Below are 24,258 nucleotides of genomic sequence, written 5' to 3' on the forward strand. Positions count from 1 at the left end.
AGAAAACATATTTGTACCAAGAAAATAAGCTATTTCCTCCCTGCTGTACCAATTAAGGGAGCTGAGGGGGAAATTTGGTCTAATGTCTCAAAGTCTGTTCCTTCTGTATCTAAGTGATAATTCAAAACAACTTTGATCTTTCATTCAGCAAAGAGGCTGATACTCTGCTCTGTGCCCAGGACTAGGCTAGAATTTCTGGGAGACACGAATTAGTCAACTTTGCCTCTGTGCTTAAGAAGCTTACCTTAATTTGGGGGAGATAACATTCCTAAAGAAAAGTGTTTACTAATGATACATTTGCTGAATAATAACGCTGGCATTAAATAAGAATGAAAGCTAAAAAGCAATTCAAAATAATAATATAAGAAATAGCATGTAAGACTATATAATTATTTACCAGAGGGCAGTTAAGAAACCTCTTATAATTTAAGAGGAAGGAGAGACTCTTTTGGACTAGAGTGATCCAGTAAAGTCTGGGGGTTTATTGGTTGCAAGGTTCTCATATTATATGTGAAGTCGTATAATCTTCCTTGAAGGTAGACTGTGATAATTAAAAATGTATAGAATAAATCTGAATGCAACACTAACACAAAGAAAATAAATACATCTGATAAACCAATGAAGGACATAATATGGAATCAACTAAAACACTTGATTAATCCAAAAGAGGTGGAATAAGAAAGAAAATGGAATAAAAACAGTTGAGACAAATGAAAACAAATAGCAAGATGATAAATGTAAATAGAAAATGTATACCCAAACATATCAATAATTAAATGAAATGTAAATATTACTAAATGTCCTAATTAGAAGCCATGATTTGCCAGATGTTGCAGGGGCAAGGGGAAGCTAGACTCAATTCTACGCTGCCTACAATAAAATCACTTGAAACATAAAAATACATAAGGGTAAAAGTAAAATAGTGGAAAAAGATCATGCAAATCCTAAACAAAAAACCAAAAACCTGGAATGGTCACATTAATATTAAACATAGCAGACTTCAGAGCAAAGAATATTACTAGAAATAAACACAGTCATTTCAGAAGGATAAAGCAGCCAATTCATCAAAATGATATATCATAAAACTTTATACACCTAATAATTGAGATTCAAAATGCATGAAGCTAAAATTGATAGAACTGAAAGAAGAAACAGACAAATCCACAAATACAGACAATTTTAACATTACTCTCACAATTGCTAAAACAAGTAGCCAAAGAGATCAGTAATAACAAACAATAACATCGAACAATTTAATCTAACTGAAATTCACAGACCACTCCACACAAAACCAGCAAAATACATATTTGCTTTAAATGTACATGAAGCATTTACAAGGTAGATAATATTCTGGAACATAACATAGTTTCAATAAGTTTAAAAGTATTAAAATCATATAAAGTATGTCCTGACCACAATGAGATTACACTAGAAATCACTAACAGAAGAACACCTGGAAAATCTCAAAATATTTGGAAACTAAGTTACACACTTCTAAACCACCCAGAAGTAGAACAGAAAATTAAAAGGTAAATTATAAAGTATTGTTAACTAAATGAAAATGTATAAACAACATATCAAAATTTGCAGATCCAGCTAAGGCAGTGCTTACCGGGAATTTTATATCACTAAACACCTGTACTAAAAAAAGAAGGATCTCAAATAAATGACTTGAAGAAACTAGAAAAACAAGAGCAAATGAACTGAAATTAAGTAGAAGAAAGGAAATAATAAAGTTCCATGTGGAAATCAACAGGACAGAAAACAGAAAAATAGAAAAACTGATGAAACTAAAAGCTAGTTCTTTGAGAACGTCAATAACATTCTTAAACTTCTAGCCAGATTGAGCAGGAAAAAAAATAGGAGATACAAAAGAACAATACCAAAAATGAGAGTGGTGATATCACTACAAGTTCTACACATACTAACAAGGGTAACAACGTACTATTACAAACACCTTGATGCCAATAAATTTGACAATTTGAGAAAATAGCCAAATTTCTTGAAAGAAACAGACTACCAAAGCTCACTTAAGAATAAATAATTTGAATATCCACGTATCCAGTAGAGAAACTGAATTTTTTGTTAAAAATCTTATCACAAAGAAAATTCCAAGCTTCACTGGAATATTCTATCAGACATTTAAGGGGGAAAAAATACCATCTATACACAAACTTCTAGAAAATAAAAGATGAATACTTCTCAACTCATTTTATGAAGCCAGCATTACCCTGATGTCAAAGTCAGAAAAAGAAGACTACAGATCAATATCCTGCATGAGCACAGATATAAAAACTCCCAACAAAATTTTGACAAGTCAAATCTGATAATATGTAAAAATGATAAAATATCATGACCAAGTAGAGTTAATCTTAGGAATGCAAAGTTGATTTAGCATTTGAAAATGTTGGTAAGTCACCATGTTAACAGACCAAAAAACAAAAAGGAAAGATCTTATGATTACTTTAATATAAAGTATTTGATAAAATCATTTTCCAATGGAAATTCTATTCCTGAAACTCTCTCCAAAATAGGAATTGAAAGGATCTTTCTCAGCCTGATTAAGCCATTGACGAGTAACCTCACAGCTAATACAATTGCTAACGCTGGAACTCTTGTTAGATGCATTTGTCAATTTCTCTTTGTAGTATGTATCCTTTTTTAATAAACTCAGATTTAACTGAAATTTACATACAAAATTCACCCACTTTAAGCATACATTTCAAAGTACTTTTTAAAATAGTCATGTAGCCATCAGTACAATCATGACATAAATAAATGTCCTCTCTGCCTCTATGCTGAAAATTCCATTTCTTCAGCTTCCCCTCAGTTCCTGGAAACCATTAATATTCTGTCACTACGCACTTGCTTTTTCTGGAATATAATATAAATAGAATCCTGGAAAGCATGTATTCTTTTGCGTCTGGCTTATTTTACTTAGTATAATGCTTTCCAGATTCATCCATAGTTCTGTTTGCATCGGTAGGTGGCAACTTTTTAATGCTGAGTGGTATTGCACTTTGCGGCTAAAACACATTTATTTATTCATTCACCAGTTGAGGTTGGTGGTGTTTCCAGTTTGGGGCTATTATAAATAAAGCTCTAATTATTTTTCATGTATATGTCTTTGTATGGACATATATTTTCTTTCTTTTGAGGAAATAGCTAGGAGGGGTACCGTTGAGTCATACAGCTAGTGTGTCCAATTTAAAAAAAAAAAAGCCAAACTTTCAAAATAGCTGTTCTACTCTCCATTCCTACTAGCAACATATGAGAGTCCCAGCTGCTCTGCCTCCTTGCTAGTTCTTGCAACCAGGTATTTTTGTTTTGTTTTGTGTATTTGAGTTTCAGACATTTTAGTGAGTGTGTATCTCCTGTGATTTCAATATGCATTTCCCTATTAACTAATGATGATGAGCATGCTCTCTTGTGCTTTGTTGTCATCTGTGTGTCTTCTTTGGTGAAGTGTTTGTTCAAATATTTTGCCTATTTTATTATTAGGCTGTTTCCTTATTATTGAGTGGTTAAAAATACTTTTATAATGTGAATAAAAGGTCTTTTACCAGATATATGTTTTGTAAATCTATTCTCATAGTCTGTGGCTTATCCATTTATTTGAGAGTATCTTTTAAAGAGGATTTTTTCCTTTTTAAATTTTAAGAAGTCTATAAAATTATCAATTTTTTCTTTCCTGGTTTGTGCTTTTTGTAGTAAGAAATGTTTGCCCTACCAAAGGCTTCAAAACTTATTTTATTTACAAATAGATATTATGGTAAAGTAACAATGTGTACGATTGTCTTTGATTTCTATTTATTTTTGCATCTTAGATGTCCTCTTGTTTCTTTCTTTCTAGACTAATTGTTGAAGATTATAGCTTTTGGTTCATTTTCAAGCTATCCAAAACAATTCCTTGTGAAAATTTTGGTAAGTTCAAAATCCAAAAGGAAGATTCTTCCAATACTTGGAATCTCAGCTTCTTGACTTCCTTTCCTTCAATGATCTCATCCTCTCAGCTCTCACAGTCATCCTCTTCCAAAATCTCAATTTTAAGCATTTTACTTAACAACAGTTAGTTCAAATTTTTTCACATTCCTCTCTTGAGTACTCCAAATCAATCAATCCTTCAACACAGAAGAACCTACAACCAATTGATCATATCAACTTTCCACTGTGTTATATCCTTCTCTTGTCTCCACTTTCCTTTTTTTTTTTAAAGACTGGCACCTGAGCTAACATCTTTTGCCAATCTTTCTTTTTTTCCTTCTTTATCCCCAAAGCCCCCCAGTACACAGTTGTATATTCTAGTTGTAGGTCCTTCTAGTTGTGCTATGTGGGATGCCACCTCAGCATGGCATGATGAGTGGTGCTAGGTCCATGCCCAGGATCCGAACTGCAGAGACCCTGGGCCACCAAAGTGGAACACAGAAACTTAACCACTCAGCCACGGGGCCCTTCCACTTCTTTCTGATCTAGTTTAACTACCATGGTCACAATATTATAATAATTTGCTTGCAAATACCATCAACTCCCTTGTGCTTTCCTTGCTTAGTCATACTCTCTTGGCTAAACTAAAACTCTGGTTAAACTCAATTCACTACCCTTCTTTACCTGCCCCCTTCACAGTGAAACGTGGCTGGAGAAAAAACAGGCAACTTTGCTAACTCATCTCATGACCATTAAATCACAATTATACTGCAGAAAGTTTTTGACTTAAAATGATTTGACATGATTTGTCAACTTTATAACAGTGTGAAAACGACAGGCATTCAGTAGAAACTGTACTTTGAATTCTAAATGTTTATCTTTTCCCAGGCTAGCAATATGCGGTGCAACCTTCTGTTGTGATGCTGGCCAGCAGAACCAAGTCACAGCTCCCCGTCAGCCACGTGATCACGACGAGAAACAACTGATACACTTGGAACCATGTGTACTCATGCAACCATTCTGTTTTTCACTTTCAGTACAGAAGTCAAGAAGTCACATGAGATATTCACCACTTCATTCTAAATAGGCTTTCTGTTAGATGATTTTGCCCAGCTGAAGGCTAATATAAGTGTTCGGGGCATGTTTACAGTAGGCTAGGCTAAGCTATGATGTTCAGGAGGTGTATTAAATGCATTTTCGACTTCCAATATTCTCAACTTACGATGGGTTTATCAGGACATAACCCCATAATAAGTTGAGGAAGATCTGTATATTTTCCTATTTCATTCACTCTTCCACCATCCTTGATAGCTATTCCACTTACTCTGATCTCATAAAACTTACCAGTTTTACCATCCTAACTCTTAGCTGATGACTTTGTTTCCTATTTCACTGAGAAAACAATTTCCAGAAATGTCCATCCTGTGCCAGTGCCCGTTTACACTGTCTCTTCTTCTGTTACTCTCAGTGAACTGTCCATGTCCAGGCAAAGGCTAATTCCGAAACTTACTCACAAGATCTCAGTCCGCCGCCATCTACTCCTGACATTCACTGCAGCATTCTCTCGGCAGCAGTGTCAGCTTTTCCGCTCTATTGACTTATTTGCACCCACATAAAAACATGCTTCCATTTCCCATCTTAAACACTCTTGATCCCATGTCTCTTCCTTCCAGAAGTACAACAATCCTTCTAGAAAGAGCAGTTTCCAAACTCTTTCCTCTCAGGATCATTTAAACCCACCCCAACCAAACTCTTGCCCTCACTACTCCATCAAAACTGCTCTTACCAAAGTCATCAAATCCAGAGGTCAATTCTCACTTGTCATATTTATAACTGTATTTTCACAGTTTTAAAATTATTCTTCTCTCCATCAAGACTGTGGACTCTTTGAGTGGGGCGCTGTATCTCATTTATCCTATCCTGAATATTAAAAATATTTCCTTATATGTGTAATCCTCAAAACATGTCTGTTTAATGAATGACCAAAGAAATTTCTTTAACATCCAGGAGCTGGAAAAACAAACTAGAGCAGACTATAATTTAAGAATCATAGATTTAGGTAGAATCCTATTAAGAAGTTTAGATGAATTTCTGACACTTACTTTACCTTCACAGATTCTTTAGATGCTTATATATCACGAGGGGACAAAACTACAAAGATGAAAATTTGAAAACAGATATTCAAAGATTTATATATGAGTACTTAAATTTCTCACAAATTCGTTTACATTGTATTATAAAATATAGTTTATTACAATGAATCCTGTAAAATGTACGAGGTAACCCTTCACAGATCAGAAATAAAGTCTGTCTTAAGGTCTTACACTTAAATATTTAAAACAAAATGGAAAAGCAAGAGTTGGCTGAATTTATTTCTATTCTAAAGAGTATTCTTAAAAATTGGTACAAAAATTCACAATGGAAGCTACACAGACTACTGTATTTTACATTTTATTTCACCAAACAAATTGCTAGGTCACGGTTCATAGGACATTTATCAAATGAAAATGAAAGGTGCCTGGCTCTAGCTGAAGTCACCTGTCCAAAATGTAATTGTTATTATCTAGATTTGACTTCAATTTCCAATCAAAATCACCAATGAACATTATAAAAATTAAGTTATAGTTCCTTCTCCATTTGTATTTCCAATTACCGCGTAAGAGCTTTTAAAAAGAAATAAAGCTGCAAGTTTCTTAGGACCAATAACAATAACTCAGGAAGAGAACGGGAATAAACGGAACCATAAACATGGATTACAGGTTCTGTGGAACAGCTTTTCAAAATTAAGTTTGAAAGTAGACAAAGCTTGGTGTTTTGGGTCACCTAGGACTCTCTTATTTAACTCACATCAGCCAGAGCTAAAGTGAGCAATATGTCAAATTAATTTGCTCAATTTTCTTTTCTCAACTTTTTCAATGCCCTTTAGGAACACCATTACTGAGAAGCTATTGTTGGCATTAACAGCATAAAACCTGATTCTGGAAGGCTGATATTGCAATAGGCTAAATATCACAAAATTGAAAACTGCACGGTACCAGTTGTTTTATCATAGTGTAAGAAAAAATAAGTTTGCAGATGAACCATTTTTGGTTGAAAAGGAAAAATGCTTCAGAATGGTTTTAATGGTGGCCAATTTATATTTAAATATAAGCAATGAGTACAAAAGGACCTCTACCTATAATTTAAAAGACCTGCTGAAATTGCTGACAGAAAAATTAACAATTTAATATTTTCGTGTATTATCTTTCATATACTAAATGCGACAGTTATAGTATAAGAAAATAGACCCTCACATATTATACTAATCTCACTGGAGCAAAGACTTCTATTTAAATAAAAGAAAACATAGTGTTAGTCATTTAAAATAACTTGGAAATGTATTATCCTTAATGTTTTCAAGTTCAGTACAAATCAAACCAATCACCAAAGCAAATATAGAACAAATGAGAGTCAAATGCTCATCCGGGTGCAATAACCAGCCTATCTTTGCAATGAACCGTGTAGAGTCTATGTCACATGAAAAATTATAAACTGATATAGTATCAATAGCAATTCTTAGAAAAACAGTTATGTCTGAGGACATAGTTTTCCTTCCATTTGCCACGGTAAGTGTCATTTGTCCTCCACATGTAAAATAAGCAGTTGTGGTTCTATTTTTCTTTAAATGTGTAGAATAAAAGATGAAGAAAACAGTTGGTTTTTGCTCATCTCTACAGACTGTCTCTGGCTAGTCAAACAGTTATTTACAAGATTGCTGCTTCTTTCCAAACTCATTGGAAAAAATATTTTAATCACCCAGTGAAGGGGAGACGTAGGCTGGACTAGCTTTTAAACATTAAGAATCATAAGTAAGCTAGATCTGACTCTATAGCAAGCTTACAAAACAACGAACTTACAAAAATGAATTCACTTCATGTCATAAACTGAGCTAAAACCTACTTGAATATATTATATTCAAAAACTCTCAGGATTGGTTTACAGCATGTGTATTCACAAAGTATATGTTGTTACGGACACAGATGGAAAACAATCAAGTCCCTTTGTTTCCTTTAAAAATAAAGAAGACATGAAATTAAACTGTGTCCTCCATGATCTACACGTTTTGAACTCTAATGTTCCGCATGTCTCTTAGCAGCACTGGTCGGTAGTTTTGTTCCAAAATTTCCATGTATTCAAAGTAATCACTCACTCGAAATCCACGCAGGGCTTCTTCCTGTCAAAAAATATGAAGAGAAGTTCATTCACTTGGGTAAAGGCACACAATTCTACGTTAATGAATTTTAAATAGTTGCATCATTTTTTTCACCTATAGATGAGGGATTTTATGTTGCTAGTAAATGTATAATTGCTTTTTATTTAGCAAGCTGTGTATGTATATGCTAGCAAGAAATCACATCCTTATGAAACAAGGCTGTCTGTTTTCAAAACCAAAAATGCTTTACAGCTAACAAAAATATAAAACAAACTCTTAGATAATGAAATCTTCCTAATATTTTGGATCTAACAGAGTCAGTTATAGAATGATTATTCACATTTCTAATTAGTAAAGACTCTAAAGCTTATCTATCAAAGGACACTATCATATTGCAAGGAATATCTGTTCTACGGCTATTGCTCATAAAACCTTCAACAGCCTGCAATTCATAATGTTGGTACTATGCATGTCTGTACTAATTTGGAATTTAATGGTTAGTATCCCAAATGAGACGCTGAAGAGTAAAAACAGTAGGGGCATTCATTAAGAATCTTAAGAGATTTTCAGGGGATTTTATGACTATTCCTTTTAGCATCTCCAAATACCAGCTATGCAGTATCTAGCCTTCAGAGTAATAAACAAAAAAATTCTGCTGAACAAAAATCACCCTTGATTCAAGGTAATAGTATTACGTTAGTTGTTTTGAAAGTTACTAAAAGATTTGAACAATTCATGCCTTTCTGGAGATTATAGTTAAAGGCAAAAATTAATAACAAAAAAAAGTAATTCAAAAGAATAAAAGATAATATATTATCCCATATCAGATATTGTGTTAGATACAATCAGTTTATAGATGAGAGACATGAACATAGGGTAGCTAGGAAAACATCACCCAATTCTCAATAAGAATGGTTGTTTTCAAAGGCCTCAGATGTCACTGGTCACTTACAGGTTAGTAATAGATCACAGCTTGCAAATAACTTGGGAGAACATTACACTTATTTTGCCATCTATCACCTAAAATTTGGGGGGAAAGTTAGTAAGTACTTTAAAAAAATTATTATCACTGATCTATAAGGCTGATATTATAAGCTAAGGAAACTAAATGACGCTAAGCTATATACATAACATTACACCATTAAGGCCAGAGCTAATACTCCCCAGCAAAAAAGTGGAACTCTATTCTTCATTCTGAAACAATTGTGACATTATCTCATCCATTCTTTCATTTCTGTTCACTCATTAACTCGTTCATCCTCATTGTTTGTAAGGTTCCTGGTTGTATACTGAAGACACAAAGATGAATGAGACAGGTCCCTGTCCTAAACAGTAACAGCTGAAGTACATATCGTGTCTCCAGTTTATGGAAAGTAACTGAATCAAAGGGAAGATGCTCATCTTACGAATAGCAGAAATATTGGGTCTTTGTAAATTTCTCTCCTATCAAAAATATTTCACTTTGTTCTTTGGGGAAAAAACAGGATCAAAGTAAGACCTATCTTACTGTTCAAGAATTCACTTTAAACAGTTCTTGCTGTAGTCATGGAACTACCTACTATGAATTTATCTATTCTCTTCATTCAAATTACATGTGATTTAGCATTGATGACCTCTTCACTAAAACTATACTTAAGTTGGAGAGAAATTATAGTAACGTGTTATTCTAACCAGACAACAAAAACCCAATGCCAGAAAAATTGTTTTAGTATATATTCATGATTTTTAAAAGAATGCCTATTGTTCATTAAACATGAATTACAATAGGAGATGACAACATTTGAACAATAACTCTAATACTTCTCTTCTGGGCAAAAATAAGCAAAATTTTTCAATTATTGTTCCACTTTAATTTAAAAATGAAAACTTCCTATGGAGAGCCATAGCTATTACTTGGTTTAAATATATTTTCTGCTTAGAATATAGTTTTTGAAATTATGGCTTCCACTTTGGATGTTACTTTTAAAATAAAGAGAAAATACCCTGCTAACTATACTGAAGAGACACTCGTAAAAATGGCAAACAAGGCTATTAAAGTCTTATTTCATAACAGAAAAATTAAATATTCATTTAAAAAGGAATGTTTGTAAATGATGTAGTTCATTATTTAAAATTCATAGGTAATTTTAGCTCTGAATAAAAGTTCAGAAACTCTGAATTCCACTTTCGGTCTTCAAAGTGGAATATTTTTCATTTTATTGTAAATGTTCTCTAATGGCCTTTTTAGTGGATAACTTTTCTCTGTAATTATGACCACTTACACTGCCAGCTTATCATTCAAGTTATAACAGCCCATTTCCTTAGAATACTGCTTTATTATCATTTCATTTATAGACCTAAGTATATTGGACTCCATATAAAAATATAAATTCCCTTACTCTTTAAATAAGCAGACATATATAATTATCTAAGGTAATACTATCCCATTTTATATAAACAGTGCGCTATTTGTTCCATTAGAAGTTTTTTCTTTTTTGATAGGTTACCACTGCAGTGGTTTATGATTTGGTTAGGAAGTTCACTTTGAGCATAGCGCATTTTCTTTTTTGTACCTCATGGCTTTTCAACCAGCTGCCTTCAAAGATTTGCTCTCTTCATTAATTCTGAGTTTCAAATCTTGAATCATCAAAAAGCATTAAAAATTACCATTCTAAACCAAAACGTTGCCTGTGTATTCAATATTATATGACATGGCATATACACAGCTTCCCTCTCTCCTTCGTATATAGAATCCAGTTTCAAATATGTATCCACTGGTTTTCTTTTACTATTGAGAACATTTAATTAGAAGGTCCACTGAATTTAGGATCACATTTTCTAAAAAGGTAACCAGACTAGTCAGTGAAAGACAATTTGATATACTGGAAAGAGCACAGGATTTGGATTCAGACCAAAAAAGGTTCAGACTCTTCTGTGTTAGTTACTAGATGAACGAACCTGGGAAAGGTTATACTCTCTAAGCCTCATTTTCTCATGTGTAAAATGTAGACAATAACAGCATTAGGTCAGGCTATCTGAACTCCTCACCTCCTCACCATGTACATGAAGCCGTACATGATCTGGCTCTGACTCCTGTTTCACCTCTTACCATTCTTGCTCACTCACACCTTGTTCTGGACACAGTGTCATTTTGACACTTTCTAAGTGGGCACAACTTATTCCTACCTCTGAGCTCTTGCACTTGCCTTTCTTCTCATTGAGAAGGATTTTGTCAGAAGCCTTTGCATTGCTTTTTCCTTTGCTTCATTCAGATCTCTGCTGAGCCCCTCAGAGTAGCCTTCGCTGGACTATCTAAATAGCACCTCTGACTCGCTCAGTAGTAATTAAGACATTACTGAATTTTCTTGCAACTTCTCAGGAATACGCCTATAATGGGAATCAAGGTATACCTATACTTTCAGACATTATTTGTATCAGTTAAAGTTTTTAAAAATAATTCCCAGCAGATATGTTTTTAGAACTACTGCAAACCCTGTAAATTTGGAATTGAATTGAAGACAAGGCCTTTCAGGGTGGTGAACAGACACAAAGTACAAAAAGATTAAGCATGCTAACACGAAACACTTCAGTTTTATGATTTCAGGACCAAGTTTAGGTATTTTCTGATATATTCTTTCCAGAATATTTAATTATTAACACATTTGAAAGTTGATTTTTAAAAAAAGATGTAATGGTTCTTTATAAAGGGAAAAAAGTAAGATAAGGCACTTTGAGTGGATTAAATTGGAATAGAGTTGATTCTTATTAATAATCATCGGGAGGCATATAAAATAAAAGTTTACCACAAAAGGTGTAGAACTTACTTTACACTGAGGTCACTTAAAGAATTTGCGTTAATGTCAAATCTCACGTAGGAAGCATCAAATTATATAGTAAGGGTCATGTGAGAGAAGGGGTGTTGTGAACACAGCTCTGCTCTTTGCTGCTGCTAGAGATGAGCTTTTGTGTGTTGTCTGACGTATTATATGACAAAGGATCTTCTTTCCTGGTCAAAGTGGGAGAAACACAACCTGCAAGCACTGTTTCTTCCAGTGTGTTCCTCCTGGGGTACTTGGTAAAATTAGAAGTTCCAGGGCCAATGGCCCCAAAACCTTCGAATCCATGGTGTTGGCATTCTGGACTCAAGCTCCAGAGGTAAGACTTTCACATATTCTAAAGGTTTTAAACTACTTGAGATTTTATACTAAAATCTGACAACTCAAATTTTACTCATGAAAATTTGGTTTTAGTAGGTCTGAGGAAGAGTCTAGACATAGCAATTTTAATAAGCACTCTAATCACTCTTAGGATCAGGGAAGTTTACATAGTGTGTGTGGTTCTGGATAGAACATGAAATTCTTAAACATTTAGGATAGAGTATGTGGTTCTTAAAGATTTTAACTCAGGTGAGGGGTACATGGGCATATGTGATGACTAGACAGAAGATTCGATCTTGGCTGAGTATATGAGGGAGCGGGCCTTGGTCAGATGCAACATAAGAGAATGTTCCTGATGTAGATCTTAAGTATATGCCAGGTATTCCTATGATGTGATACAGAAAGGCGTCTCAGGGGCTGGAGAAAAAAATGGGAACAAAAGTACGTAGTCTAGCTATGGACTCAGGAGAAAACTCTGTTCCCTTTGCTGCGTTCTCCACACATCTTTTTCTTAAGTAAAGAAGAAGAAGACAAGGATGAGACAGGGATGCAGAAACTCAAATAACTGCTAACTTTTTTTTTAAGCACTCACTATGTGCCAGATAATGTTCTAGAAGTATTTTGCAGATGTCATCTCATTTAATTCCTCAACAACTCTACGTGATAGGTATTATTTCACATCCTATTATACAGATGAGGAAACTGAGGCATGGAGAGGTTAAGCAATGTGCCCAAGGCTTACAGAGTCAGAGTGACAGAGCCAGAATTTGAATTCAGGTGGACTAAGTGATAAAAGGACAATGCAGAAAACATACCTGCAAACCACAGTTGACATACTACTGAACATGTTTTGTCTGTTCCCTCAGATGAATTATTTTTAATTATGTAAACTTTCATCTCTTAAAAGCTTAGTATTCAATTGGTTTTTCTTAGTCTGATCTCCATTTCTTACCCTGTCAACATGCTCTGGTATCAACAGCTGCAGTAGCAAGAAAAAAAAAAATCCCTCTTGACAATTTACTGATTGGGTTGAAATTAATCTGAGTTTTTCATAATTATAAATTGATTTTGCCATAATATGCAAGATTTAGTTGAACAATTTTAATTAAGCATTTTGAGCCTTCACAGCCTGATTTTCACTGGAAGGCAATCTTTTCCTGGCCTAACATTTCAGTGAAGTTTTTCCTCAGGTTGAATTCACAAACTAAAACCCAGATCACTGCCAGCCTGTTAGCATGCTGGAAAGGAACGCAATACAGCCGGCTGGTGAAAACGTGGGTCCCTGAATTACCGTTAAACTAACCTTCTCTAAACCTGCTTCCTTGTACATGTGTGTGTGTGTGAGAGTGTGGCTGAGAGACAGAGACAGAGAGCTGGCTCCACTAAGGCAAAACAAAACTTCAGACTTTCAAGCTCGCTGAGATATTTGAGAATACTTATTTGTTGGATGATGTTTTTCCGAAAGTTTCATGCCTACAGATTTTCTGAACCATCATCTGTCACAGATAAAAATGTTCAGGATCCTAAGTCCAAGGACTAAGCTCTTCGGCATACCTTCGGAAGTTGCCTTCCAGCTCAGTACCGATCCATCAATCACCAGGTATGGGAATAATGCAGTTAGCTGCTCTGTTATCCAACCCACATTACTGTTGAGTCTACAAGGATATTGTGAAAAACTCAGACAAGAACTTGCTGATAGCAAAGTATACCCATGGCATTCATCTAATCTAATATTTTAGTGGTTTAATCTAAAAAGGAATTTTTCTTTGGTTGGTGTTTTACTTTTTGTTTTGTTGTTTTTAGTAAACCTGGGCTGTAGCAGTAAACCAAGCTAGTAGTAGTGTTAACCACCTCCGGTCTAAGAAATTTCAAGTTATTTTTTTAATATATTGATCATGAAGAATTGCTCACTGGGATATCAGAAGTATAGAAAATGAGCATAGACTGATCAATTACCTAATTTAAAATCTTGAGCCTAAACCAAAATGAATATAAGTAAGTTATTTTCTCCACACTGCATGCCTAGACAGATTTTCATTCCTAAAGTAATGCTTCTATCATGTCACTTTCTGTCAATACATGAAACTTAAACCAGGAAAAGAATTACATATTTTCAATCTTCTTGAGCCATTTCATTCTCTGAAGTTTTTCAAGATAACTCACAATAGTTAAAAACATAACATGTTTGTGGTGTTCCAATATTTTGGAAACTAATTCAATTGGGTCTGGTTGTTTAAACTTATTTACAACAGTTAGATACTTGTCCTGTTTTTATATAATGATTCAATATCCTCCTTTTAAAAAGTAGCTTTATTATAAAAGTAGTATGGATGGGGCTGGCCTAGTGGCATAGTGGTTAAGTTCGCGTGCTCTACTTCAGCGAACTGATGTTTATGGGTTCGGATCCTGGGCACGGACCTACACACTGCTCATCAAGCCATGCTGTGGCGGCATCCCACATATAAACTAGAGGAATACTGGCACAGATGTTAGCTCAGCAACAATCTTCCTCAAGCAAAAAGAGGAAGATTGACAACAGATATTAGCTCAAGGTCAATCTTCCTCACACACACACACACACACACACACAAAATGGCAGTATGCGCTCATTCTTCAAAAATCTAAAAAACGCCTATACAAATATATGCAATAAAAAGTAAAAGTGCCCTGTTCTACTTTACCTCCTCTCTCCTCTCAAAAGCAATCATTATTAAATACGTAGTCAGGGAATAACGTGTAATCTATATAAGATTATTATTATGGCTGTGGCATGTAGTTATATGGAGAATTATTGGTAAGTCTTCTCTCTTTGTACAAGTCGGAGATTTCACATCTGAAAGTATAAAACAATTTCCAAGGTTTAATCCCTGTAACTATCGTTGAATGAGGAATTTTTAAATCACATATTTATGACTTGGGGGATCTCCTGAGGGAAGGAAGAATAAAAATCACTTCAGTAATCAAAATTTCAGTGTTGGTTAATATGGGAATATGTGAAAAATAGTGTACATATGCTTACACACTTTGCAGACAAGAGATTACAACAGGGCTTAAAGGAGTAGTTAAAGGGGTGTATAAATGCATATTTAAGTAAACCGCACTGGATTTATCTCACAAGAAAAGTAACTGTCCACCAAAAGGGATCAGTGAACTTGAGACCTACCTGCTGAAAAAGAAACAAAAGATAAAGTGAAGTCGTGGTATTAGAAAGGCATTTTTCCTGATCCCTCGGATGAATGCAAACAGCAGGAGTAAGAATAAGGAGAATTTTAGCCTTGTTCCAGGACAAGGGCTGAAATGAATTCTTTGCCAACATGTTCTTAGTTTGGATTTACTCCAATTCAATTAAAATTTTAGTAATTTAAATAGGACTTAGGTAGTAAAGATAATCTTTTCCTCCCTCGCTTAAAAATTCTTTAGTTTTAAATTGATAGCACTATGCCCAGAGCACAACAGAGTTTGGGACACAATTAAAGAGGTCACCATTTGCAAACCCTATTATAATTTTTTCCTGCAGTAGTCAAGAAAGAGATAAAACTGCAATAATCACCGACATTAATCAGATTTAAAGATGATGAAATATAAAGACACCCTTCTGGCAGAAGGAAGCTAAGTGACAATCATTTGAAGAATTTAGCAATGTTTGTTATTCAATGAGAATAGAACTAAGGTCATTCACCTTTTCCTTTATATTTATTTACATTCTTTGTTTATTCTATGAACAAATATTTATTGGCCACCTACTATGTGCCAGATCCTGTTTGAGACTTTGAAAATACTTTAGTAAATGAGATAGACAAAACCACAGCCCTTGTGGAGCTTACTTATTATACAGGGGAGGACTGGCAAAAATATATATAAAACAATTTCAGTTAGTGACAAACACTGGGGGAAACCAAAGTGGGATAAGAGGCCAGAGAATTATAGGTTAGGGAATATTCAAACACAAGAGTTTGGGAAAATTTCAGACTCTGAAATCCCTGTAACTGACTACTGTAGCTGATGAAAACGTCCCTTACCGAAAAGGAGCTCATGTTTTGTCCTCAACATAATTCCCATTTGCTCAGCCACCCCTGTTCTCCAAATTACCTCTTGCAGATCACTTTTCTTTTTCTACCTAAGTTTTCCTTCTTCAGGTACAACCAACGTCTAGATATACTTTTTCATTAAGAATCCTTCTAGAATCATAAGTCTAGTGATATACGTAGGAAGTTTGAGACCTTTTAAAGTCAGTATTTATGAAATAAAAATACCTGACAGTTTGGCAATCCTAAATGATTACCGACATCTATTTATAGAAAATCATCATCAAATGGGAAATAGCTCTGACAAGTATCTAATGGTAAAGAATAAAGATAAAATTAATTTACATAGAAATTATTTGTTGACCTAGAGAGCAGCAGCAAATGATAAATGTTGGTGCACGCACGCAGACGTGTGCCTGTGGGATGGTGAGGGCAGCAGTGAGAGTGAAACACACTTTAAATTCAAGGAAAGATTTTAAGTTAAAGCAAATAGAGTTGGATTTCCATCTAGGATTGCACACAGGGATGTGTTTACAAATCACGTACTTCTGAAAGTCCAGAGCTTCAAGAGTCACATTACTGTGAGTGAGAAAGTAAGCAACTATATATCTTGTTTTAAAATATTAACTTATAGATGGTAGTGACTTTTTTAAAAGAGTGTTATAATAATCTTCATGGAAAAGCTTTGTGAAAATAGAAGTTTAGAAAAATACAGAATTTGAAGATATAGGAAATTATATTAAACGTTTTTAAAAAGTATCAAACCACTGTATTAACACAGTAACTTGAACTTTTATTGACCAAATAAGATACAGGAATATTAAAAAAAAGATACATCCTGTGTCATAGCATACTGGTTAAAAGCAAAGCTTTGGATCCAGACAGCTTAACTGCACATCCTGGCCCCACCACCCGCTAGCTGGATAATCTCAGGTGATTCATTTAACTCGGTGCCCCAATCCCCTCATCTCTAAAATGAGGATGATAATACTACCTATGTAAAAGGTGGTTTTCAGGATTGGATGAGTGTCTAGAAGAGTATCTGACATTAAGCACTCCATTACAGTTAGCTATTAAATCTTAACAAACACTTCCCCCGCCCGATATAAAAATACTCACCTTTAGGAACACCTGCAGATCTTGAATCTGAGTGTGCTGTAGAATGTCTTGTTGTAGATGTTTGAATATAGCTATACAGATATATACTTGATAATCAGGACCAAGGAAAACACAAGTAGTAATATAATGGCAGATTTCTATCCAATCCAAATAGTTCCAAAAACACTGAGTTATCCATTGCAGGCAAATCTAAGGAAAAAAAAGAGTCAGTTCATTAGAAAGCTTATAAAACCATATTTGACTCTTAAAAAGCAGTCACCAATAACTCACACAAAACCAATGAAGAGCTTACTAGCATTGAATGAAAACAGACATTCTGTACATGAGCCTAACAAGGATGCTTCACCTATTTGCTTAATGCCAGAGAAAACTTTCATGGCCTCGGGACTCAGGACTTCAGGGTAACTGATGGTGTTCCCATGGCTCACAGATCTATTGCAAATGCCTTCTTTATTCACATTGTCCTCCTTTTACCCATGACATCAGTCTGCTCTTTACAGATAACAAATGCTAAGAGACTATTTTAATTCAAAGATGGAAGTTTTTTCTATCTTACCTATAATCACAGATGCATAATTATGCAGATGACAGATTGCTAAATGTTACATTAATGCAAATGGAATCAGAAAACAATTTAAACCAAATAGAATTATATAATATAAAAACTGGAAGCTAATGTACAGAATAATTCAAAAATGAGACTTTTGAAAGATCATTTATCTTACTTTTTGAATAACATTTGTTCAGAATATAAAAGCAATACATGCCCATTGCGGAAAAAAAAGAAAAGTTTAAGAAAAGAATAGTAACAATGACACAGAGCTTGACACTGTTAACACTTTGGTACATTAATGTTATTGGTGGAATTCTGTCTCCCTCCAAAAAATATGTCCAAGTCCTAACCCCCAGACCAGTGAATATGACGTTATTTGGAAATAGGGTGTTTACAGAGGTAATCAAGTTAAAATGAGGTCATTAGGGTGAGCCTTATTCCAACCTGACTGGTGTCATTATAAAAAGATGAAATTTGGACACAGAGGCAGACACGTATAGAGGGAAAACGGTGACAAGTCACACTTGGAGAATGGAGGATTGGAGTGATGCAAGTACAAGCCAACACCCCTCAAAGGCCACTAAAAGCTAGTAAAGGGGCAGCAAATAGCTCTTTCCCCAGTGCCTTCGGAGGTAACAGAGGCTTGCCAACACTTTGATTCTGGACTTCCTGCCTCCACAATTATGAGACAATAAACTTTTGTTTTAAGCAGTCTAGTTCATAGTACTTTGATACTGCAGTCCTAGGAAACTAAGAAAATTAATTACTTTCCAAAATTTTAATCCCCTTTTGATTTACAAACTACCACTGACGAAAGATTTCCTTTATTGAACCTCTCTTACCCTACAGTTTTATGTTTTGTAGAGGTGGAGAGGTGGTCATGGGAATAGATATGGTGGCTTATCTCAGTTTGTGAAAGAAGACACAGATACACAAATTTTCCTTTTTTGCTCTATCGTTTTGTCCTTTTATTTTTATTTTTTGGTGAGGAAGATTGTCGCTGAGCTAACATCTGTGCCAATCTCCCTCTATTTTATGTTGGATGCCGCCATAGTGTGGATTGATGAGTGGGCTAGGTCCACTTCCGGGATCCAAACCAGTCAACACCAGGCCGTGGAAGTGGAGTGTACAACCTTAACCACTATGCCACCAGGCTGGCCCCAAGAATATATTTTTAAAAGGACAAAATGATAGGGGCCGGCCTGGGGGCATAGTGGTTAAGTTTGCACGCTCCGCTTTGGAAGCCCAGGGTTCGTGGGTTTGGATCTCGGATGTGGACCTACCACATGACTTGTCAAGCCATGCTGCGGCAGTGTCCCAGATACAAAATAGAAGAAGATTAGCATTGGCACAGATGCTAGCTGAGGGCCAATCTTCCTCACCAAAAAAAAAAAGAGACAGAGAGAGAGAGAGAGAAACGAAAAAAATACATATATTCTTGAGTAGTTTCTAAAATTGGATTTTAAATTCCTGATTCAATTTTTTGGGATGCTGATTCTGCTTTTAACTGCCTTTCACATGGCATATTCATTTGCTAGGGCTGCAGTAACAAGGTACCACAAACTGGGTTACTTAACAGAAATCTATCTTTTCATAATTTTGTAGATGGCAGTCTTTTCCCTAAGTCTTCACATCACCTTCCCTCTGTACATGTCTGTGTCCAAATTTCTTCTACTTATATGGACATCAGTCATATTGGATTAGGGCCCATCCTAAGGACCTCATTTTAACTTAATCACCCCTTTAAAGATCCTATTTCCAAACAGTCACATTCTGAGATACTGGGGGTTAGGATTTCAACATACTAATTTTGGGGGAACACAATTGAGCCCATTCCAGATGGCATCATTGAATTTTTGTTTTCCATATATTATTCCTCACGCTAACCACTAACCTTTTGATTTCAGCCATTATGGGTATATCTTTTCATCTCATTTTCTGGTCATATTTTCTATTTTCTTATTGATAATGCCAATTATATTTTCTTCTGTTTTTTATTAGAATTCTGTTCCCAGGTATAAGATCTTCCTTTACAAATACTATGTTACCCTTCTATTATGCTCCAAAATCTTTTCAGAGACTCTGAGTTAACAGTATTGAATTAGAATATATCGCTGAATGTCTAATAATTGTCCACAGGCAGGATATATTTAATTTCTTTGTCTCAACTTTACTATTCACTTGGCACTAATAGGATTCTTCTCCCAGACCTCGACCTGGAGGATAGGTTGGCATACAGAGTTCATTATCAAACTTCCATTGTCCACCAAATACCCACATAGTGTGGTTCCACTGGACCAGGGAGAAGATCCATCCTGCTCCTACTCGATTAGACAGCTTGAAGCAGTCAGTAGCGTTTTGACTGGAAGCAGTACTTTTAATTCCCTTAATGCACTGCTGCCAGGGTTCTCTTTCTCTGTTCTTTGCTACAGCAATTAATGCCAATCAACTTATGGCCAGGCCGTGTTAATGAAAATGAGAGTCTCTGGATGAGTGAAGAAGAAATAACTGAAGAATGGAAGTTAATACAATGACCCCTGCAGCCAGAGAAAGCAGCTCCCATTCACTTGTCAGTTTCAGGGACGAGTGGCAAGTGGACAAGGAGGAAGGGTCACAGCTTCTGTCCATCTTCTTTCTAGTTGGCCTTACGGTTCTATAGGCTGAACTGTGTGAAACTGCTGATCACTGACTCATTTTGACCTTTAAACCTAGCAACTTTATATGGTTCAGAGATACATGTGAAGTTAAAATGTATGTAGGGAGGTACTTATTTATCCTTCCAGCTTTAACCATATCGGTCAAAGAAAGTCACCCTAGAATTTACAATTAGTTCTTTATTATACATAGTTTCAAATGAGTTGCAATTTTCTGGCATTTACATACATTCAAGCATTGTTTTCTGTACACTGTCTATGGTTCCTCCATTAAATGGAGATAATACCTGTCTTTTCCACACATGCGAAATTTAGGAGACAGAAAGTGAGACAGAACTGAAGACACTTTGAAAACACATAAAGTGCCACATAAATGTTATTCTATAACAAAGATACGAATGTTTATTATTCATTTAACAAATATATATCGAGTACCCAATATACAACAAGCATTATAGTTTTTAAGTGAACGAAAGACATTTAGTCCCTGCTCTAGTGGCACTTACACTTAAAGGGGTGAATTACACTTTTTAAATATATGACCCTCTCACTTGGCAGAAATGATATCTCCTCTTATTATATGTGCAAGATACTTCAGGATTACTAAATCGCAATAGAATTCTAAAACACTATTCCCGTGCAAAAATGCTGAACTATGAGTCGCAGTTTTTAATCCTTGAGCTAATAACTTGTCTAACTTTATAAAATGAAAGGGTCTGCAAATCAGCTGACAGTCTGCGATTCCGACGAGACAAAGGAAACAGCATGTGTCCAAACAGACATGAACTTTTTTCCTCAACATTTTTTATTATGGAATTTTCCAGTATATATATAAAAGGAAGAAAATAGTACATGAACCAGACCCACCAGAGCTTCAAAATTTTGATTGATTCATATGTCTTGAGTCCATTTTCCTCTACAGGTTTCCTCTCTTTCAAATTTTCAAGAAAAAATAAGTTGCTCTAAATTTTATCTGTATTTTAAAACACTGAAAAGCTCAGTTATCAATGGCATCAACATAAGTTTTCATTTCATTTGTCACATAAGACAAAAATAATCTCAGAATAATACCAACACTACCACAAGCAATATGATTACTTGAAACAGTATTATTTTTGTTGTTGTTTTTGTCTTTAGATGACATATTGCTAGACACATAGTCAAACACTGTGTTTTAAAATGCTTCTCCTGAGGTTATACCACCACTCGGGTACCAGTAGGTTCATTTGATTCAGTTTGACTTTATATTCTTAGAAACAGAATTTATTTATTTAGTTGATTATTTATACTATATAAAATAGTGAAACGATTCTAAAGTAAAACTGCAAAGCAAAGTGGGTTCCCTGGCTCTTCAACTCATTTCTTCCTTATCCTTAAAAACAATCCTTTAAAAAATATGGTTCTTTCTTTTTTTTTTTTTTTTCAGGAAGATTAGCCCTGAGCTAACATCTGCCACCAATCCTCCTCTTTTTGCTCAAGAAGAGTGGTCCTGAGCTAACTAACATCTGTGCCCATCTTCCTCTACTTTTTACATGTAGAACGCCTGCCACAGCATGGCTTGACAAACAGTGCATGGGTCCGCACCCAGGACCCAAACTGGCAAATCCCAGGCCACCAAAGCAGAACGTGAGAACTTAACCGCTGTGCCACTGGGCCGGCCCCGTCTTTCATGTTTTTAACATAAGCACATTTGTACACCTATTTGTATCCCTACCCTTTCTTAAATAAATGGCGACATACTAAACACTCTTTTGTCCCACCTTATTCTCACTTAACAAAAGATCCCATATATCATTCCACAGCAACATACAGAGATATTTCTCACTCATTTTTACAAGTGCGTAGTACTCCACTGTGGATAAACCATAATTAATTCAACCAAGCCCCTAGTCACAGACACTTGCATGGTTTCTAGTCTTCTGATAGTATAAACAATGCTATAAAAACATACATGTGTGTATGTATTTTCAAATTTTTGTCACAGTATATCTCTGGGATAGATTCCTATAAATGAGATTGCTGGATGCAACGTATGTTTGATTTTGCTAGAAATTTCCTCCTATAAGTCTCAAAATGTACTATATTTTCAAAACCAAGCAATTGAGTCCTTATAATCATTGAAAAAAATATTAGATGTTTATGAAATGGTTTACAAAGAAAGTGAAACCAATTACATTTGTTTTTATAGTTAAACAACCAGTTCCTTAGGCCTAATTATACTTTAAAGCATTTAAATGGCTTTTAAGGCTTCCAAGGAAGGAAAATCACTTGCACAATATGCATCAAAATGTATCATTGCCTCCCTAGGAAATTTTGCTCTTCAACCATACTTAAGCTTATGCCAAAGGGTATTGAGATGCAACACAGATAAACATAATAATTTTATCTGAGGTAAATTATTCCCACTTGCATCTAGATTTAAAAAGCAATTTTCAAAGAATTCCATAAGAATTAAGTTAAAAAAAAAGCTTAGTTAGAACAATTACTTATGGATACCTGATTAAGCTGAAATAGGTATGATCTATATGATCAAGTTTTGTCACTCAAAGACACTATTTTTAACCACTCTTCTGGCCTTATTTTATTTGCTCTCAACAGAGAAAGACTATTAGTAAAGAAAGAAAGAAGACTAATTTCAAAATTGAAAGATGTGGTTCCAGTGAAGTCCTTGCCATGAGGGTGCTCTACGCAAGTCAATTCACTTCACTGACCCTGAATTTCTCCATCTGTCACATGAAGAAGTTAAAATTTCAAATGAAATAAGATATGGAAACACTTCTTAGCCTGCAAAGAGTGGCTATAAATAAAAGGTATTTTTGTTGCACTTCTAGGCAAGATAATATGTCAGACATTCAAAGGACTGGAAGATAAGTTAAGCATAGATACCTTGAAGGAAATTTAACTAGTAAGAGGGAGGTAAAGGACACTTAGTAACTATTCCACAAAGCAGGATATAGATTCCTACTAGAAGAGTGGTATAGAAACAGTATCATGTACTTGCAGATGATCCAACAAGTTTCCACTTGGACAGATATTCAAGGATAAGTATATGACAAGCAAAGATGGGGCACAGGGAAGGAGAAGGCATCATTTCAAGCAGCAACATTAGTCACATGAGGAGAGGGAAAGCCTGGGAAATACACGTTTATGGATCTGACTCTAAACAAGGGGCATTTCTAGTCGTGACATTCTCCCTTGCATTTGTGTGTTTCAAAAAGCACTGTGTCAAGAAATACGAGATGATAAAATCATTTTCTCTAATCCTACCTTCACGGTGGGGGGAGAAAACGACAAATTAGAAAAACCAAGAGGTTTTTCCAGAGTACATTCGGAGGATTACCCACGTTAGCTCACTTGCCGACACAGTACTATATAATCATCAATGATATGCAGAAGGATGACCCCAAGGAATTACAAGAGATAAATCACTAAAGATACACAGCACTTCTTAAGCCAGGAAAGTTAATAAAATACAATAAGGAAAGTTTTTTAACAAAGGGTAAAACTTGTCAAAAAGCTAATTAGAACATTTGATTTTCTGTTCATTTAAAAAGAAAGACGAAAGCATATTTGAATTTCTCTTTTCTTTCCAATCTCAGTTACTCTTTCTAATCAAGAAATATATATTTCTAACTACAGTAATTTTTTTATTCTA

The 24,258-nt window shown here is 35.0% G+C and overlaps 1 protein-coding gene across 7 annotated transcripts in view; it reads right to left on the bottom strand.

The window, feature by feature from the left end:
* Window positions 1–6,362: 6,362 nt before the first annotated feature.
* Window positions 6,363–24,258, bottom strand: part of TBC1D32 (TBC1 domain family member 32) — a 178,783-nt gene continuing 160,887 nt past the window's right edge. For 5 of the 7 annotated variants that reach the window (XR_011497821.1, XM_044757205.2, XM_044757204.2 and 2 more), the window contains 2 exons: window positions 17,397–17,585; window positions 6,363–8,137 (listed from right to left, as the gene is read on the bottom strand). Coding sequence is in view for 5 of the 7 variants with exons in the window: in XM_044757205.2 (XP_044613140.1) it covers window positions 8,018–8,137; window positions 17,397–17,585 (309 nt within the window). In the remaining 2 variants the exon portion in view is untranslated. Of the gene's footprint in view, window positions 8,138–14,933; window positions 15,086–17,395; window positions 17,586–21,470; window positions 21,535–24,258 lie in introns of those variants that run through there. The other 2 variants (XR_006519202.2, XM_070496577.1) reach the window with 2 other exon arrangements.

Source organism: Equus asinus, chromosome 24 (genome assembly GCF_041296235.1).
Source record: "Equus asinus isolate D_3611 breed Donkey chromosome 24, EquAss-T2T_v2, whole genome shotgun sequence".
Classification (NCBI taxonomy): Eukaryota; Metazoa; Chordata; class Mammalia; order Perissodactyla; family Equidae; genus Equus; species Equus asinus.